Below are 21,772 nucleotides of genomic sequence, written 5' to 3' on the forward strand. Positions count from 1 at the left end.
GGCCCCCGGAGCCGGAGCCGGAGCGCAGCCTGGGCCGCTTGAGGGGCCGCTTCGAGGACGAGGACGAGGAGTTGGAAGAGGATGAGGAGCTGGAGGAAGAAGAGGAGGAGGAGGAGGAAGAGATGAGCCACTTCTCGCTGAGGCTGGAGGGGTGCCGGCCGGAATCCGAGGATGAGGAAGAGGTATTTACAACCCAGGGGCCCGCGCCGCGGCCTCCGGCGAGCCCCCTGCTCGCCCTGCAGCCGTGGGCACTGGCGTCGACCTCCATCCGTCCCTGCCTTGCCCGCCTGGGCACGTGGCGCGGACTGGCCTTTCCCGCCCCGATTCCTCGCGGAGTCATTTTGTGAGGTTCCTGCAGGTCACTTAGGCTCTGCGCGTCCCACTTACTCGTTCTCTAATGATTGAAGCTACTGCGTGCCAGGCGGGTGGGCGCCCAGGATACCGCGCTCCTGCCACCCAGGAGCTCCCAGTCCGGGCAAACCCTTCGCCACCTAGCCAGTCTCTTATTAAGGAGATTTTGGGTTTTTTTTTTATAAATGTGGTAGCGCATACTTCTTCATCTTAGGTAATAGTACACCTAGCCAATCAGAATTACTGTGTTAAACTTAAGCCTCCGTATCTGGAAAGTTTGCCCATTTGTAAAGTAACTCATAAAGTAAAATGCCCCTCATCTGGCAAAACACGGTATATCCAAAGGAACGGGGTGTATTTGAAACATTGGTTTATATCGTGTTATTGTAACTTGCAGCCCTTTGAAGGGTTGGAGGTACCGTAACATGTTTTTATGTTGCAAAGTAAGTTACATATTGGTTATAATGAAATTTGGGGATGATGGTTTTAAAATTTAAGAAGGTAGGCTCTCTCCAGGTAACTCAGTTGGTGAGGGTGTCCTCGCGCTAATGCCAAGGTTTCGGGTTAGAGTTCCGTCAGGGCACATACAAGAAGCAGTCAGTGAATGTATAAATAAGTGGAACAACAAATCTGTGTTTCTCTCCCTCTGAAACCAATAAACAAAATAAAATTTGAGAAGGCAAGGACTTGTATTTTAAAACTATTTCCATTGCATTTGCAGCGCCTGATTAATCTCTCTGAGCTGACCCCGTACATCTTGTGTTCCATTTGCAAAGGTTACTTAATAGATGCAACTACCATTACAGAATGTCTTCATACATGTAAGCATATTGTACACATTTCTGAATAATATATTCAAATTGTGAAATGTCTTGAAAGCATCCTAATGTAAACATTTTCTTTTTCAACAGTTTGTAAAAGCTGCATTGTAAGACATTTTTACTATAGCAACAGATGTCCAAAATGCAACATAGTAGTACATCAGACACAACCGCTTTATAACATAAGGTAAGAGGAATATATAAGTGCAATTTATATTTTAAGTATACTTTTTCTAAAAGCTTGAAGTTGTGTTTTGGGGAATATATTCTTGACCCATCACAAAATTAGAAGAAAGGAAACTATCTATTCTTTAAAGAATCACATATATAGAGTACTTACTGTGTACCAGGCACTGTGATATCTGCTGGGGACTTAATTTTTAAAAAAAGGAAGCACGGGAATTTTTTTCCTGAAGATTTTAATTGCATCACTCAAGTTAATGAGGCCAGTTTAGGCTTGTCATTTTCAGTATATTTAGAATTCTACTTTCTAAAAGTGATACCTGAAAAAAACTGGCCTCTTTAGAATAGCCTGTCTGTCATAGGTCATTGTGGCTTATTAATCAGATTTTCAGTTCATGATCAGTTTCCTAAGGAAAGAAAAATACTAAACGTGGATTGCTTTAGTTTGTTCAGCAAATACTATTACGTTTTCACTACCTCCATAGACGAGTGCTTTGCAGATGATACAAGGAAGTTCAAAATACAGTATCTGCCTTTAAGCTTACATTCTTATCAAGGGAATAAAAACAGCACACATGGAACAATTTAGCAAACTGTTGAAGAATCTTTGATCACTTATAATTATGATTACATATAATTACTTGAGGTTCTCTTAGATGAGAGCCATGAGTGCGACTTAAAAGTAACTCACCTCTAAGAAAGGAGATACCCACTCCCAAGAGAAAACAGTACTTACAAAGCATCATTCACTCTGTACCAAAATGCATTTTTCTGAATTCTGAGGTATTCTCCATCCTTTCCTTTTATTAGGTTGGACCGGCAGTTACAAGACATAGTGTACAAATTAGTGATCGATCTAGAGGAAAGTAAGTTTATTTTATTACATAGTTATGAACCCCAGAATCTCTACTGACTCTACTAGTTACATTTAAAGTGTAATTTAGTCTGTGTTTTATCATTTTTTTAGGAGAAAAAAAGCAAATGCATGATTTCTATAAAGAAAGAGGTCTAGAAGTACCTAAACCTGGTAAGTTTGGGTGTATACTATCATGTATTTATACATTAAAGAACACTTTAATGATAGCAGGTTATTTTATGATCAAAGAGAGAAACATTTTAAAGGTAATGATATGGTATAATCCAATTTAATTATTTATAGGAATTAAAAAGTACAGGCTCTGGAGCGGAATTGTCTGAGTTTGATCCTAACTCTACCATGTTAGCTGTATGACTTTGGCAAATTACTTCAGTGTCTCAGTTTCCTCAATACAAAGCACTTAAAACAGTGCCTGGAACATAGTAACTGCTCAAACATTAGTTTTAATGATGATTAATGTCACAGTGTGGAAGTGAGGTGGATTTGAGTTTAAGTCCGGGTTCTTCCACTTACTATGTGGATGACTTTAGGCAAATTGCCTAATCTCACTAAACAGTAATCTCTGTTTCTTTACAGTTAAAAAAAAAAAAGTAGCAATAGTATCCATGCCATGGAATTATAACAAGGATTAAATGAAATGATGTATATAAAGTGCTGAGCATGAATGAGCCCTGAGCCCCCTGGCACATAGTGCTTGTTTAGGGTTATTTACAACTGTTGCTGTTACGATGAGTTCTCTCTCTGGTCCTGATAAACCAGCCGCACATGTCTGCCTTCCATTGTGGATTGGTCCCCAGGCTTGCCTCTAATTTCACTGGCTGTAGATTGAGTTCTTTATGATCTTGTAGTCAACATAGTTATAATACCTGTGCAGTTACTTTTCAGAGATCTCAATTTATGAAATTTTTATTCTAACTCAGCTTTTTTGTTTGGCTATCAAATAGCTGTTCCACAGCCAGTCCCATCAAGCAAAGGAAGATCTAAAAAAGCCTTAGAATCAGTGTTTCGGATTCCACCTGAACTTGATATGTCTTTATTACTAGAATTCATTGGGTGAGTACCCTAAACCTTTCTACCTCTTAACCTTAAAATAAAAAATGTTTAAAGTCCCAACTGTTATGAAATCATCCTGAACTTTAATATTTTTCTGATTTCCTTTGAAAAATTATTTATGAAATATTAAGACTTAGAAAAAGATCTAATACCCACTTGTATCTCCACCATCGGACTTAAGAAATAAACCATGCCCTAACGAGTTTGGCTCAGTGGATAGAGCGTTGGCCTGCAGACTGAATGGTCCCAGGTTCGATTCCGGTCAAGGGCATGTACCTTGGTTACGGGCAAATCCCCAGTAGGGGGTGTGCAGGAGGCAGCTGATCGATGTTTCTCTCTCATCGATGTTTCTAACTCTCTATCCCTCATCCTTCCTCTCTGTAAAACAATCAATAAAATATATTTTTAAAAAAAATAAAAGAAATAAACCATGCTAAGATGGCAGAAGCCTCTTGGCTACCTGTTCCTGTTCACTCTCCTTTCCCTTAGAGTTTAATAACCACACTCCTAAAAGTAATGCTTGTCATTCCCCTGCATTTTTTATGTATTTGCCAGTGTATCTATTCCCAAGCAATATATAGAATTGTTTTTGCCCATTTAAAAACTTGAAATGGCCTGGACGGTGTGGCTCACTGGTTGAGCGTCAACTCAATGCACTAGGACAGTGGTCGGCAAACTGTGGCTCACGAGCCACATGCGAGAGGGCACTCTGCAAAGTTGCTGTTGTACAGGATGTGGAAAGCAAACACAAGTGTGCAGAAAACCAGATTCGGGGCCAACAGTTCCCTAGCAACAACATAACTCACAGCTGAAGGTGGAATCACGCAGCCCCATGAGGAATCGGGCTCCCTCCTCTCTGGTTTCAAGGTGTGCCACCCGAGAACCACCGCTGCCAAGTCACTGCAGCTCGGCAGCTCCTGCGTTGAGCCTCTGCCCCTTGGTGGTCAGCGCACGTCATAGCGACCAGTCGGACAATTGGACACTTAGCATATTAGCCTTTTATATATGTAGATATCCTAAAAAGTTACGATTTCTAATAAATAACCATGACTTCCCCAAAGCTGTTGATGCACCATGCAAAGCTGCATTACTAGCCAGATCCAGTGCAAGGACATATAATAAGACAGTTTTGATATGTCCAAATCTAACAACGTTAGTAGTTCTGAAATTGGAAACTCCTATAAGATACTATTGCATGTTCCAACGGCTTTGCCAGAAAAGAAACACAGAGATAATGGAATGGGTTTTTCAATAAAGGGCAACAACAAAAATAAATAAATAAAAAGAAAGGAAAGAAAAAAAAAATATCATTTTAACTCCTGGAAATATACGAAGTAGTATAGCCCAGCCAGTGTGGCTCAGGTTGAGTGTCAACCTATGAACTAGGCGGTCACAGTTCAATTCCTGGTCAAGGCACATGCCCAGGTTGTGGGCTTGATCCCCAGTGGGGGGCGTGAAGGAGGCAGCTGATCAATGATTCTCTCTCATTGATGTTTCTATCTCCCTCTCCCTTTCTCTCTGAAATCAATAAAAATATTTAAAAAACAAAACAAAAACATAGTATAAAATACCACTGCCTTTTTTTACCACTAGGTGGCAGAAATGACAATTAACTACATTTGTTTATATCCTATAGGGTTAGGTATCCATGTTTTAAAATTAAAGTGATGTTCTTTAAATGTTTATATTTATGTTATTTTTCTGTGTTAGGTGGTTAAACATATAGTTTAAAGTATTTTATTGATTAATTTTGCTTTAATTTTTCAGTGCTAATGAAGGCACAGGACATTTTAAGGTATTTTACTTTTATTTTTCATTTACTTTACAAGAGGACCCTGTAACAAGCTTAAGAATCAGATATGCAATCGTATGGTAATTGTCTTCAATTGCAATAAAGAGTGTTTTATAAATAAAAGTTTTTGAAATATGAAGTACATTCAGTAATGCTCTCACAATAGGTTTATGAGAAAATAGTTATTAAGTAGGTAATTGTTATTAATTCAGACTGTAGTCTAAGGAAGAATAAGTGAGTAACTTTCAAAAGTCTAAAGATAAATGTTATCTTAATTTGGTGATAAAAAATGTTTCAAAGCATTTTTTACATAGTTGGCATTTAGAGTTAAGTATGAGCTTAAAATTTCATTTGCATGTAACATTTTTAGCTCAAGTTAACCTGCCCCAACTTGTAACTTGGCAAGCTTATTGTTTTTCTTTTAATCCTATATAGTGGAGTTCTAGTTACAGATTTTGATACTATAACTCAGTATTCTCTACTACCTAAAAAGATGTGTTTATATCTTATCTTTGAATTCAAATAAATATATCTGACTAGAATGATTCCTGGTTATTAAACTGTTCACCATGTAGATCTATAGCATGAAAATTATAAACCTATTTATTCAATTTAAAAGCAGTAATTTAGTTTAGGAAAGTTTTTAAGCTTTTAATTATGCAAATATCTTAACATACTGAAAAGTAGGCAAAATAAAACTTTCATGTATCCATCACCTAGCTTTACGAATAAACTATGACCAATTTAATGTCATATACCTCCATCTACTTACCTTCCTTCTGGTATTATTCTGTAACAAATCCCTATCATTTTGCTACTTCATTTGTAAATATTTCAGTATTCTTAAAAAATATCTTTTTTTAGTGACCATGTATCATACCAAAAAAAAGTTACAAAAATGCAGTATCGTGAAACATAAAAATACAGTGTCAGAACTATTCTAGATTAAAGGAGATGACAGAAATACGACAATAAAGTGCAATATATGATCCTTCATTAGCAATAACTCTTAACTGCTTCCTATTCTGGGCACCCTTTCTGCTAGTGCCAGAAAAACACTGCCAGGAATTGTTACATACATCATATTACTTTCCTCATGATAATTCTATGAGATAGAGCCATTATCCCTATTTACAAATGGGAACGTGGAGGCACAGAAAGGTTCAACAACTTACCCAAAGATTTATAGCTAGAAAATTACAGAACCAGGGTTTAAACCCAGGTAGTCAGCCTGTCTTTGGAATACCTGCACTTAACATCTATACTATCTGCTACACTAAGGTAATAGGGATAGCTCTATTGTCAGGGAAGGTCTCCAGATACCAAACTACAGCCCTGGCTGGTGTGGCTCAGTTGGTTGGGACATCCGCCTGTGCAATGAGAGGTTACCAGTTCAATTCCCTGTCTGGGCACATGCCCGGTTGTGGACTGGATCCCCAGTAGGGGGCATGCAGGAGGCAGCTGATTGATGTTTCTCTTTCCCTCTTCCTTCCTCTCTGAAATCAACAAAACCATATTAAAAGAAAAGAAAGCTGAGCACTGTCATAGGGAAAAAAACATATGCCTCACCTGCCTAGATTCTCTTGGTAGCCATTCTGGGCACCCTCTCTGCTAGTGCCAGAAAAACACTGCTTAAGTTTTTTAGTTCAGATTACCTCGGCTTTTCATTTGCATTAGATAGAATCCTTAAAATGTCCTCAAAGAGAGTGACTGGATAAGTGTTAGTTTCTATGTTAAAACTCTGTGGTCTTTCCATCTGTTACCTCAGACCAGATTCCAGCCATGTATGTCTAGATGTTAATCTTTTTATTTTCCACTTACAAAAGAAACTTCTTTATTACAGAACATTTCAAAAATACAAAAGTAGACAGAATCTATAATAATAAAAGCATAATATGCTAATTAGACCGGACGACCTTCCGGGTGAAGCTGGGGCTGTGAGGGCCGAGGCAGCTGCCGCAGCGGTGGGGGCCAAGCCCCTTGCATGAATTTTCGTGCATCAGGCCTCTAGTAGTATAATAAATACCAATGTACACATCACTCAAATCATTATAAACTTATGGCCAATCTCATTTCATCTATGCCTTCATCACTTCTCTTATTCTCGTATTTTGAAGCAAATCCCAGACTATATCTCAGTGTATAATTCAGTTTGTTTCTAAAAGATAAGAACTTTTACAAACATAATAATGATACTAATACTTGAAAAATTAATAGTAATACTTTAATCAAATATCCACATTCTATTTAAATTTCCTACATTGTCTCATTAAAATTGTTTTATAGATTAGTTTAAATCAGTATCCAAATAAGATTCATACATTATACTAGTGATTGGTTGATATATCTCTTATTTATAACCCTTACATCTTTTTTTAGTCTAGCAGTTTCGCCTTCATCTTTTTTTTCCTTATAATATTTTTGTTGAAGACACCAGGTTTTAGACATTTAATGTCACTCTGTCAATAAATTTCCCTTACGTTTTATTGTTGATGAGGTAGTAAAATAAACCAGTAAACCTTTCTATTAAAAAATCGTTAATATACCTTTCAGAGAGGGAAAACTAAACAGAAAGTGTTTTTTTCTTTGATAGATAAACTAACTCAAATTTTGTAGTAATTTTCATAAATCTGTTGAATCATCTTTGCTATAAAATCTGCTTTAGGGTTTATACATTTTATGTATACTTAATCTGAAAATATTTGTTTACTCATTCGTTTATTTTTTGTAGCCATTAGAAAAGAAGTTTGTCCGAGTTTCAGGAGAAGCAACTATTGGGCATGTAGAAAAATTTCTCAGAAGAAAAATGGATCTTGATCCAGCTTGTCAGGTAGAGTACATCTGTGTAAAAGGACAGGTAAAGATGTGAGATTACCTTAGAAAGAATTGTCTCTAGGATTTCATGCAGTGGCTTTTGTCTTATGATATTGTAGATATTGTATATGCCAACTGATATTGGTACTCAGTGATTCCCATGCCAGCTTCAATCACATTTGACTTACTGTCTATTTCTCCCTGCCATTGATACCATATATAAGACACCTAGAAAAGTAAAATACCTATCTATTATAGACCCTATTCATTTTTTTAAGGATTGAGAGTATTTCCCATTCTAACTATATAATACTTTCTTGTTGTTGTAAAATGAAAATCTCAATCATAATGTATTTTTTAACATAAAGTGTAATTATACTCATAGATCTAATGTGGGCCAGTGAAAATGCACATTTATATAATTTTGCTGTTTCTTTAGTCAAATTTAAAAGGGATTTTTGTTCATCATGTGTAAAATTTCATAGAATAATATTTATTTAAAATGTCTATTTGCTCTTTAGTAAATTAATAGATATTTTAAAGCTGGCTGAAATTTTGCTGGTGTTTTTACTACCAATATCTATTCTACTAAATATATATTAAATATATTAAATCCAATGAAATGTGACTTCTCTTACCGAGCTTGACATAATGCTGGCTTATCTCATGCATCTGAAGTTTTTCACGTTGTAGCCATAACATATTTGAGGTTATTCTTAGTCTTTTGGTTAAAAATAGATAGCTATTTAGAGACTTCTGGACAAAGTATTGTGAACAATCCCATAACAGTCTATTGTTTCTAAAAGCATAAGTCATAAGACTTGAACCTGATTTTATAGAATTAACATAGCATGCAAAAGCGCTTTTTCTAGGATATAGATTATATCCTCTGGCTAGATATTGATCAGAGCATAATTACCATTTATAAGTTTCACATTTGGTGTTTTAAGAAATTTAGTTGCCAGAGCTCTAAATTGGTTATATTGTGTAAAAGTGTGATTTTTTTTCTTCATATCATAGAATTCAAGGCTTTTAGCATTTTGAAATAAAATGATAAAAAATTTGTTCAACCTTTAATTTTCTTTGTCAGCTCTTGGCTCTATAGGTAAATATTTCTTTTCTATTCAGGTACTATACAACTGGTAACATTCATAAATTACTATTTCACCAAAATGTTAAAATAATGGAACAGAATTGTCAAATATGCAGACTTGTTAATTTATGTCTAAAATTATTAAACCTTCTAAGTACAAAAGAAGTAAAAAGAGTTACTTCTATTTTAAGCAAAACATGGAGCTAGTTAACCATTAACGTAAAATTCTTGGTGTAGCCAGTCACTTGAGCCTGCTATGCTGATCTTTAAACCAGTTTGTTCCAGGTAGGGAATGTTTGCAGACATCTGACCTTCATATATGGTTATTTACTAGCAGGAATGAATGGTTACTAGAGGACTGTTAAATGATGAACTACCTTTAAAGTTATTTGTGGCAGATCAAAATAAAAAGAGAAGACAGTGCTGAAAGACAGATTGTGTACACATTGGATTTATGTTAATAAAACCATAAAACTTTGCCAAAAAAAAAAGTATTATGAACTAAGAGGCAATAGGACATGGTAACTGACTGAATGTGAGAAGAAAGGAAAAGGAAATTTCGGAATCAGAGGTGATATTCTGGCTTAGAGGACAAGGAGAAAGTTCATGCCATAAACTAAATAAGGATGTTAGAAGATGGAGCAAATTAAGATATATATAAAATTAGTAATAAGACTGTTGAGGAACTGATCCCATTTAAGGCAATGGGAAAGGAGCACTCAATAAAAGAGAGAGAGAGGTTAAAAATTTGCTTTTCTATCTTAGCAAGTAAGTATACTGGAATTTTATTACATTATACTATATAACTGTATAACAATATTCTTTCTAGAGCATTCTGTATAAAAGTAGATTTGTCTTAGAGCTGTGACATTACTAAAGGGCTAAAAAGACCTCATTAAGATTATTCCATCCATAAAAAAGGTCCCTTCATGTATACTTTACTGTTAGACTTTCCACTGTTGGGAAATGAGATATACCTTCTAAGAGAATTATTCAAATATATAAGGATTGCCCTTTTAAACATTAATACACTTTTAGTAATTTTATCTTGGAACTATTTAAAAATATACTTTTCTGCGCATTATGCTAAATACATCAAATGTGATTTAACTTGTTCTCAGAGATTCGAGGAAATCATTTTGATTACTGGCTGTCCTGTGCTGTTACCTGCTATGTCCTCTGATGCTCTTTTCATTATTTACTCTTATAAAAAGTTTCTAACATCTTTCTTGAGAGTGTTTGATCCATCTAAAATAAAACAGCTAAGTGTAGTATGGAAATAATTATGTTGATTTTTCCTAATTTTTTCATATGGTTTTTTTTAAGCAGTAAAGCATCTAATACTTTGTTTGCCTGTAGGTAGATATCATTTGTGGCGATCACTTGTTGGAACGATATCAAACGCTAAGGGAAATTCGACGTGCAATAGGTGATGCAGCAATGCAGGTAGGTCTTAGACTTTATCATATTTAGTGTCTAACAGGCAAGTTATTTGATGAAAAAAAAAAGTTCCATGTTATCAATAAAATTCTAATAAATATTCTACAACTTTGTTAAAATTACCTGCACTATAAGTAATAAACTAACATTTATTGAATGCTAACTGTATGTTGGACAATTTTTTAAATGGTTTATATGGATTAGCTCTTTTATTCCTCATAATTCTATGGCATAGGTATTCTTTTCTTCTATTTTATTTTTTATTAAAATATAGTTAATATATGCCCTGACCGGTTTGGCTCAGTGGATAGAGCGTCGGCCTGCGGACTCAAGGGTGCCGGGTTCGATTCCAGTCAAGGGCATGTACCTTGGTTGCGGGCACATTCCCAGTGGGGAGTGTGCAGGAGGCAGCTGATCGATGTTTCTCTTAGTAACTTGCTCACAGTAAGTTAGTGAGTGAGCCATGGCTCAAAATGCAGGCAGTTTGATTCTAGAGGCCTTTGCTCTTTTTTCTCTGTCTTCATACTACAATAGAACTTTGAAGACCACTGGGCAAATATATCTGCAAGGACATTTTGTATAATGTGAAATCTCCAAGTGATCGCTGGCCAGGACTGGGGACCCTACCCGTGCATGAATTTCATGCACTGGGCCTCTAGTAAATAATATTTATATATTAATATACATTTATATGGAATTTAAGTATAATGGACATATAGATATAAATTTGAATTATAAGTAATTATCTGATAAAATGTGATTTTATAATGTATTGAAGTTTTGTGGTTTTGAAATAGCTTGTAAGCTGTATTTTCAGTTTTGTATCACTACATATCAATATATTGTTTTGCAAATGTTTTTCTTTCTGAAATGTAGTTATGCAAAAATTTTTTATCTAAAATGTAATTTGTATTCATGTAAAAATGTTAATAGAATCTTCCTATTTGTGTTATAATACAAATTCATTTACTTTGATTAGGCTAATTGGTCTAGAGCAGATCTGATGCTCCATGGGCCAAACATGGTATGGAATTATGCTTTATTTGGCTTATTTTGTGTTCTAAATTATTTGAGTTTAAATTCCTTTAACTAGGCATGTGTTCTCTGGTTTACTGCTGGTCTCAACATTCCTTATTGACTTACATTCCTAACTTACATGTTCATTTGTTACTTTCCTAGCCCTTGTGGGCATTTGAATTTGTGAATCTTTTTCTAGAATTCTGGTGAGTTTTCATTAGAGTTGCCAGGAACAGAAACCAGATTGTAATAAGTTGAGCGGTGAATGAGAAATAAGGAAGTAGAGCCATGGAAAAGCTTAGCAAAGAAGAAAAAGAGTAATAGCTAGAGCAGGATTGGAAATGCAAGGCATGCATGCCGTCACTCCTCTTCTTTGTTGCTCAAAGTAGGCCAATTGCTTGTGGCACACTTTCCCAATGAGTCTTTCTTTCTTTTTTTTTTTTTAAGCTAGTTTCATAATAGATTAGAAAATAGTACCTTAAAAAGTTGGATTGCTTGCTGGATGCAGCCTTGGTAAGAACACAAAGAATTAGTACCTGATAATACGATAGGAGATAGACCAAAAAAAGCAGATAAAAAGACTCAGAAGTACAGTATCTGGAATCATTTAGTATAGGGTTAAGTTTTCCAACACCCCCTGAGTGAGGACATCGCTGTGTTACAACACAGTATAATTACTGTTCATAATGAAGACTCTAGATATCGAAAGTTAAATTGTACTGAACAGTCTTGAAGGAAGAAGTAAACTACATGATATATTTAATGGATAAGAGTTCCAAAGTTTTCCCGCTTATACTATTAGTGAGCTGCATTTATGTGGAAATGAATATTTAGCAGATCCATGATGCTTGCTAATAATTGAGTCTTTTTTTAGGGAAGCCCAATGCCTGGATGATCTGTTTAGTCTGTGTAGAAGGAAAGGCGGATTTCTTTTTGTTCTTTTTGGAGGACTGTTTAGCCATAAACAACTCGGGCTAACTATGGATACCTGGTAGTTTCAGAATTGTCTCCTGAGAGTTATTAAAAGGCATATTGACAGGGAATGTAGGTGATGAGGTGAGTGAATAAGCAAGTTTATTTATCTTGGACCCTTTATACTCTTTAAAGAATTTCACATTAGTGTTGGGTTATGAAAAACAAACCATCTTTGATTTGATTATTTACATAACTATTTCAAATAACCACAAAACACTTTTATTTCTTTTCAGGATGGTCTTCTGGTCCTTCATTATGGTCTAGTGGTTTCTCCTCTGAAAATTACTTGAAGATTCTAAGAGTATCAAGAGGGAGGAGAGAAACAAAATAAGGTGGCTTCTGCAGGCTTGCATCTCACCAAAGATTTTTATGAAACGTAATTGCTGCCATTTTGTGCTAAGACATAACATCTGTTTTCAGCACCAAGCATCATAATATTTATAAGTACAACTTGGAATGCTAGAATGTATCTGTTTTACTAGCAACTATATAGAAAAAGCATCCATAGCTCAGGGGGAAATTTTCAAAGTACTGAATTTTTAAATTTCTTGTGGTTTCAAATACTTCAATAATGATTTTGCTTCCTAATCTTTTATGTAAATCAGTTACTACTTCCTTCATTGAGCTATATCCTTTTTAAGTTGATGGTTTGGATTCGGCTCTCTGGGATGGTATCAATAGGGCAGGAAGGAAGTATGCTTTTGAAATGAAGATTCAAAGCCAGTCTTTGTTAAACTATACAGACTGTACCCCTAAAACAAAGACCAAAACTATCGGTCACTTTTGTGTGTTGCCATCATATTTTGAACTTGTTTTTTTTCTTCTTTTTTCTTTTTTTACCAGCAACACTACTAAAGAGATGTTATTCACTTCTAAACAGGATAAATTACCGTTATTCCGTGTAAGGAGACTATCTCCTGAATGGCTTATGGCCCATACCATAAGCCTTCATTATAATAAAAACTTCTTTAACATATCTTGCAACAAGGCGTGCCTCTTTGCAACCGATTTTTATTTCTAGAAAGTTAATTTGATTAACATTCATTTTATTTGAGTACATAGTATGATAAACAATACCTTGTAATGGCACTGCTTATTAAAGTAATAAAGATTTTGAGAAGTTTACAGAATACTTATTCATTTTTTCCTCAGCAAGTCAGTTTAATGTTCATTTTTCCATTACTTTGTCACTGGGACAAAGAATACGGGTGTTTGAGACCTCACTCACTTGTATATAGATTTCAGTTTTAAACATTATTTTGCCTAAGATTAGCATTTTGATAGCTTCCTAAAATAAATATTTTGTAGACCCTGTTTCACTACAAAATTTGCAATTCTGCATAGAAACAATTACAATTGGGTAAAAATTGGCAATTGTTTTATACAAAATTTGTTAATTGTGTATAAGTTTCTTCTAACATTTAATAAAAAGTTTAAATAAAAATTTATTTTAACCTATTTTGAAATGTTTGTGCTTATTGTGGATTAGAAAAACAACGACCAAAACTGTTTAAGAGATGAGGTATTGAATCAAAGTTGAGTTTTGCTGTCAAATAGATATTTTATAAATTTCATTACCTTAACTAATTATATTAGATGTTGTTATTTGACAATGGGCAGAATAGCAACTATGGAATTCATTGCCCCTTAAATATTTTTTGCACAAATTACTTAATATTTTTACTCTTGTCCCATGTTAACATATGTGTGTCAGGGATTCCCCAAGACCATGCTCAGATTCAGTGGTTCACTAGAAGGACTCATGGAGCCCAGAAAAGCTATTATATTCATATTTATAGTCTATTAGAGTGAAAGGATACAGATTAAAATCAGCAAATGGAAAAGTCACATAGGGCAGAGTCTAGGAGAAACCAGGCACAAACTTCAGTTGTCCTTTCCCCGTGAAGACGCAGGGACAGTTGAATTCTCCCAGCAGTGCTATGTGGCATATACAAAGTGTTGCCAACTAAGGAAGTTCACCTGAGCCTTAGTGTTCAGGGTTTTTTGTTGTTGTTTAATGTATTTTTATTGATTTCAGAGAGGGAAAGAGAGATAGAAACTTCAATGATGAGAGAGAATCATTGATCGACTGCCTCCTGCACACCCCACACTGGGGATCAAGCCTGCAACCCACACATGTGCCCTGACTGGGAATTGAACCATGACCTCCTGGGTCATAGGTCGACGCTCAACCACTGAGCCAGGCTGTGTCCAGGGTTTTTACTGGGAGTCCGTCACATGGGCATACAGTGCCCATGTGAATGATTCAGCCATTGAGACACAGCACTTGCCCAGTGGTCAAACTGATACAGCATGTCCTAGGGCCCCAGGTATAAGAAAACAGGCATTTATCATAAATCATATTGTTAGCATAAACTTTTTGTGTGGCCCAAGGTCTTAGGCATACAAAAGACAGGATATTCCAAGGGCTCAGAACTTATAAATTACATTAACATGGAAAAATACTTATTTTTAAGTAAATTATTAAATGTAATTCTTTGATAAACATTTCTGCAATGAACAAGACAAAAGAATTTATCACTTGTTAGACATTGTGTGGACAAGATTAAAATTAAAGCAGAGTTCCTTCAAGGAACTCAGGCTTGGGTTATTACACATCTCTCAGAATCTTTTTTTTTAAATAATAGATTTTTATTGATTTCAGAGAGCTTCGAAGGGAGAGAGAGAAACATTAATGATGAGAATCATTGATCGGCTGCCTCCTGCACACCCCACACTGGGGATCAAGTCTGCAACCCAGGCATGTGTCCTGACCAGGAATCGAACTATGACCTCCTGGGTCATAGATCGACGCTCAACCACTGAGCCATGCCAGCCAGGCACATCTCTCAGAATCTTTTTTTTTTTTTAATATATTTTATTGATTTCTACAGAGAGGAAGGGAGAGGGATAGAGAGTTAGAAACATCGATGAGAGAGAAACATCGATCAGCTGCCTCCTGCACACTCCCCACTGGGCATGTGACCGCAACCAAGGTACATGCCCCTGACCGGAATCGAACCTGGGACCCTTGAGTCCGCAGGCCAACACTCTATCCACTGAGCCAAACCAGTTAGGGCTATCTCAGAATCTTAATAAAAGGCAGATACTGCTAAATACTCTTTAGAGTCACAAAAAATTCTACCCTTTTTCTCTCTCTCCATCCTGGATTTGACCTCTAAGAATCTCAACTAAGTTGTAGCTGTTGGTTGTATCTGGCCTGTTGTTACTACCAGGCAGTGAACTAAGTAAGAATGCTGATTGATTAGTTTACAGATCTGTACCCCCAAATCAGTATGATCTTGGGCAATATCAACAGAAATACACTTTCAGATCAAGGGACTTAATAATTCTAATCCCTAATGCCTTATATGTCCAGTACTGGGGAGCATACTTCAAAGGTACTGAGATAGGAGAGCAATGGGATAGAGAACAGTCAAGGAGAGACCTTGAAACTCCCCCCCACGCCCCCTCCCCCCAAAAGAGCAAGGGTTGAGCAATTGCTTTTGGTTAACTTGGAGAAATGCAACTTAGGGGTAAAGATACAATACTTGGTAACTGTCTTTAAATAACCAGAGGATCAAAGACTTAGATGAAGGAAAAACAAACAAATGCCCTGTCCGTTCTTTTATTAGCCTTGCTCCTGCACCAGCAGCATACATTTCGTTTTGTTGAGATACCATCAAGTTTTTTCAAAAGGAATGTTTACTAGGAACATAAGTAGAAACAAAACTAAATTCCCAAATCTGCACAACTAAGAGTATATGAAGGGCAGATTCCAGAGCCTAACTTCAATGGCTAAAGAGAGATTTGACTGGCACAGTTTGTAGGTCTCAGGTTTTGTGTAAGCCCTTTCTGAGGTGATACTAAGCAAAGATGCCCAGAGGACGGTTTGTGGCAGTTGTAGTTTGGCAAAATGCATGCGTGGCAGGTTTTTCAGTTCCTCCCTTAAATGCCATCCCAACCTTTTCTCTCTAGTATAGGCCCAAGTCATTCCCCCTGATCTTGGGCTTCATTGAGCTTCCCCTTTGTTTCCACGTATTGCCTTTCCCTCTTGATTGAGTCAGATACATTCTTACCTAGTCTCTGACTATTCCTCCTCTGGATTCCAAGCTCACAGGCCTTGCACGCAGGATGACTCTCCTACAGTGACTTTGTCTTTGAATGCTTAGAAGTAACACCTCTGACCCATGTATTTGTCCCATTCAGCTTGTCCAGAACGTATACTCTGTGATTCAATCCTAGATGAATATTCTTGTAGGATCACCAGGTCGTAAGCGCTTATCAGATGTGTGACTAATTGTTTTAATTGGGTTTTTTTTCCCCCTTTAAAGTTCAAATAGTTGCAACCTTCATGGTATATTTTCTCTTCTTGGAAAGCCCTGGTATCAGAGAAGTTTCAAACAGATAATGATTCTGAATGTTCATCTTTGTTTTCTTCAGTAGACCATAACCAAAGAGTAGGTTCTTATTTTTTTTATTTTTATTTTTTTTGGTTAATCCTCACATGAGAATATTTTTCCACTGATTTTTTTAGAGAGAGTGGAAGGGAGAGGGAGAGACAGAGAGAGAAACATTGATGTGAGAGAGACATCGATTGGTTGTCTCCCACATGGCCCCGAGACCAGGGCCAGGGATGGAGCCTGCAACTGAGGTATGTACCTTTGACTGGAATCAAACCCAGGACCCTTCAGTCCACAGGCCAATGCTCTCTCCACTGAGTCAAACTGCCTAGGGTGAGTAGGTTCTCATTTTTATCCTTTTTCAATGTTATTATGTACATAGGTTTGATTATTGGCATTTCTTCAAAACTGTACTGATCTAAATTTTATTCTAGAGATTAATAGTCCACTCACAAATGAAATGCCATATTGATCTCCTGAAAGCTTGCCAAGTACCTACTTACATAAAATGGATATTATGGTTTGATCTTGACTGCATTTTTATTTTGTTCTGATGGTGTCTGTGGTTTTTTTTTTTTTTTATTTCAGAGAGGAAGGGAGAGGGAGAGAGACAGAAACATCAATGATGAGAGAGAATCATTGATCGGCTGCCTCCTGCATGCCCCCTACTAGGGATCGAGCCCACAACCTGGGCATGTGCCCTTGACCAGAATCGAACCTGGGACCTTTCAGTCCGCAAGTCAACGCTCTATCCACTGAGACAAACCAGCTAGGGCACCGTAATTCTAATGTTGACTTTGCTGCTTCTACTTTGCAGACTGGATTAGTGCGAAGGCAGACAGTTTTAATTGCCAGAAAGGAGTTCCTTCTGTTGAGCTCAAGTCTGGCTTAAGGAAAAGATAAAATATTGTCTAGCACTAAAGGACATCAGGAATTCTATATGTCATGTGTGAATCCTTATGCCAGGAAATAATGAGAGAGAGAAGTTACACCTCTTATATTCATACTTATGGTATAACAGGTAACCTTAGTGAATTAAATTTTTTTAATAAGCACTTCCTAAGGAAGAATGCTTTTTTTGCCCTGTGCAATAATCAGCAATTGACTAGAATCTGGTACTGATTGTATTCCCAAACTCCAGAGCTTATATTAATGATTTTGGTTACGCTTTGCTGAGCACTCTATAACCTCTAACAGCATGTGATAGAGCTAAAAATGAAATGTCTCAGACTTACAAAGAATAGAGACCACTTGCCTCAACAGGGGAGATGGGTAGCCATGTGGTGACCTACAGTAATTAATCAGCGAGGAAGCGAGCCTAGAGACTCCTCCGAGACCAGTCTTCGTTTTTCTTTGTACCCTGGGCTTTCTCTATTTTGTTTCATAGAGAATTGCTGAAGCACTGTAAAAACATAAATCTTATAAAGTCCGCAGTGTGACTCACTCTGCTTTATTACAATCCTGGTGTGTGTGTGTGTGTGCGTGCGTGTGTGTGTGTGTGTGTGTGTGTGTAAAGGGATTGTAATCAAGAATCTATAAATTTTAGCTAGTCCCTACCCCCACCTAGTAAGCTTGTGGATATCAGCATAAAACATGAGGGCAATCTAATCATCTTCTAGGAGATCGATAAAAGAGAAGTCCTTTGATCTACCTAGTAACTATTCTTTTCACCCTTTAAGGGGGACATGGTAATGTAGTAAACACAGCTCTTTGTTTGACTGGATTCAGGAGCCCTCTCCCATTTACAAATGGCAAATCCATGTGAGATATCTGAAAATAGTAAAAGGCATAATGATATTACTCTAACCCGGCAATTTTCAACTGATGTTCCTCAAGAATTTTTAGAACATGCAATACCTGACTATTTAGTCAGGGGCAGTGACCTCTTTTTCTTTAGATTGTTAAATAAAATGACAACAGCCAATACAACAATAGCTGTCCGGTGTGTAAATAAATCAAAATTACAGCTATTCTTTTTGTCAGAGTGGCAAAAATAGATTTTTTTATATGCTGCAGAATTTTAATAATTAGTTTATGTGTGCCATGAGGTGAAAAAGATTGAAAATCACTGATCTAAGGTGTACATTAGATTTGAGCATGTAGCAAAGCTAGTAATGTATATTCTACCAAGAAAAATACAATTTCACATATGAGCTCTTTTTTTTAATCCTCACTGAGAACATGCTTAGAGAGAGGGGAAAAAAAACATAGAAACATTGATGTGAGAAACATTGATTGGTTGCCTTCCATACAACTTGGAATCGAACCAGCAACCTTTCAGTGCACAGGGCAATGCTCAACCAACTGAGCCACTCTGGCCAGTCTGAGCTCTATTTTAAGACCCTTCAAAGCCCCCCCCCCGCCCCCACCCAGTAATTTCTATTTTAGATTTCTGTGCTTTCAGGCACACCAATTTATTTTTCTAAGAAAAAAATGCATTCTTATGATTTAGATGTTTTTCAGGACCTTAGAGATTTCTGACAATATAATAATAAAAATAATATTGGTTGGAAGTCAGTGATGAATGCTCATAACAAGCAGCATTTCTAGTTTGTTTGTTTTTTTCATTTATGCGCAAGGAGATTTTGGACTTTTTCTCCAGGCTCTGTTTTGAAATCAATATGCTTATTAGATCTGACTTCTGTTGTCCTAATGGAATTCTTTCAAACTAGAATTGACCCAGCGTGGCTGCGCATAATGGTCTCAGCTGGAGCAGAAGGTATAGTAGGCTTTATAATTACATTTTTCTCATAGTTCCATAAATTCTCTATCAATGATTTTTTTTAATTGAGCTAAAATTTACATGGCATAATATCAATAATTTAAAAGTGAAAAGTTCAGGGGCATTTAGAACATTCACAATGTTGTGCAGTTACCACCTCTATCTAGTTCCAAACATTTACATCACTCCAAAATAAAAACCCATACCCATCCAGTAGTAACTCCCCATTTCCCCTTCTCTAGGCCCTGGCCACTGCCCATCTGCTTTCTGTTCCAAGGGATTCTTAAATGGGGTTCATTTTAAATACCGCTTCATGTTTGCTTTTAGAGCCATGGTTCTAGGCTCCCTGTTTGTGCTCACAGGTAAGTTCTAGAAGCTTATCCCCAGGACTACATGTGACTTGCATTATCTCTGGACCTAAAATTTGGGATCAAGTTTCCAGACAGTTGCTCAAATTTTGCCCCCTCTTTAGCCAGTACAGTAAAATGAATTCCAAGTATCCTGGATTTATTGCCTCTTGAGGAATTGTCCATTCTAGGCGCCTTGATAATGAGCTACAGAATTTCTTGCCAAATCATTTAAAAAAAATTTTTTTAAATAGCATCCAGTTCTATCTTTTAGCAGGAGCAGAGATGACTCATAGTTGGATGGGCCCAGAGCCCAGTTTTGAGCTGCCACCACCTCACTGCAATGCAGGAAGGCAGTGGGCTCACGAAGTCTGCAAAGTGTATCAATTTGCCTATAGGACTTAGTGTTGCCAAGGGTTTTGGAAGCTAAGAAACCTTAAGAGAAACCTGGAACGGAAGGGTGATAAAGAAGATAAAAATATTTCTATTCCCTCAAGTGAGGGGGGTTTCTCTTACACAGGAAAGGAAAGCAAGCACTGCAGAGTCAGAAAACGGAGCTTCAAATCCCAGTTTAGTTCTGTACTGTGTGATATCAGACAAGGGTCTTAACCTTGTCATTCCAAGCCTCTACTCCTTCATTTGTAAAACGGGTATACAAATACTACACTTAAAGAGTGGTTGTGAGCCCAGCCGTCATGGCTCAGTGCTTAAGGGTTCGATTCCGTCAGGACACATGCCCAAGTTGTGGGCACTGTCCCCAGTGTGAGGTGTGCAGGAGGCAGCTGATCAATGATTTTTCTCTCATCATTGATGCCTCTCTCTCTCTCTCTCTCTCTCTCTTTCTCTCTCTCTCTCCCCCTCCCTCCCTTCCTTTCTCCCTGAAGTCAATAAAAAATTTAAAAAGGAAACATCAATTAAAAAATAAAAGAGTGGTTGTGAGGTTTAAATGAGATAATTCTATGTTCACTGCCTGGTACAGTGTCTAATACATAATACCATAAGTAAGTACTGAATAAATTATAGCAGTAATTATAACTTATAAATTAATAAGTCTCAGGATACAGAGGGCCTCATTATCTAATGAATGGAAAAATCATGTTTGGATATCATTCATGTGCTTTGCAGACAGGCCTCCTCACAATCTCATAGGCTCACTTTGTTGCCCTGTTCTGTCGTGTTCTGCTGTAACAGCTCATATTGCTTGCTTTCCTTCCCTTCTCCTCCCCGCCTCATGTTTCCCTGTTACTGTAATTATTCTGACTTAATAATTGATCAATTCCATAAGATGCTTTTAATGTCTTTCTTTTATAAACGAGCTCATGACACTTAGTGGCAACTCACTGAAAATAGGAGATGGAAATTAGTCAGAGCCATAGATTATATAAATGTAATAAAAGGACTCTGGCTTGGCATAGAGAAGGATTCATTAACTAAAGTATTCTTAGAAGCAGCAGCCAATGTCTATATTGCAGACCCATGTATTGATGAGACTGTTGTTCCTTAACCGGCCCTAAAAGATGTTTTAATTCCTATACAATTCATTGTTAGTAATGACTAACAGATCTCTTTTTGCCAGAGGTACCAGTGATGCATCTTTGAGTGGCATACAAGTACCTTAGCCAGATGGATTGAGAATGATATTGTTCAGGACTCAGCAAGCTTCAACTACCAGCATCAGCTGTGAGTTGCATCCACATATCCCCTCATTTGCAGTCTCTATCCTAGAACCTGGCATGGCATTAGGACATCTCAATTTGGCATTCACAAACTCTGGACACCAGAAGTAGATAGTCCTAGGAGTCACAAGGCCCTTGATCTGTACAAAGTTTTTGTGTGTGTGTGTGTGTGTGTGTGTGTGTGTGTGTGTGTGTGTGTGTGTGTTTC

The 21,772-nt window shown here is 36.9% G+C and overlaps 1 protein-coding gene across 1 annotated transcript; it reads left to right on the forward strand.

The window, feature by feature from the left end:
- Positions 1-2: 2 nt before the first annotated feature.
- On the forward strand, positions 3-13,874 carry PCGF6 (polycomb group ring finger 6; the record flags this gene model as incomplete). The annotated part of the gene is made up of 11 exons (XM_014549381.1): positions 3-182; positions 1,073-1,172; positions 1,263-1,359; positions 2,166-2,221; positions 2,323-2,382; positions 3,177-3,285; positions 5,053-5,080; positions 7,809-7,907; positions 10,344-10,430; positions 11,404-11,448; positions 12,650-13,874. Coding segments are annotated over 11 exons (918 nt in total), but the record flags the coding sequence as incomplete, so codon positions are not given.
- Between the last annotated feature and the right edge of the window lie 7,898 nt (positions 13,875-21,772).

Source organism: Myotis brandtii, unplaced genomic scaffold (genome assembly GCF_000412655.1).
Source record: "Myotis brandtii unplaced genomic scaffold, ASM41265v1 scaffold550, whole genome shotgun sequence".
Classification (NCBI taxonomy): domain Eukaryota; kingdom Metazoa; phylum Chordata; class Mammalia; order Chiroptera; family Vespertilionidae; genus Myotis; species Myotis brandtii.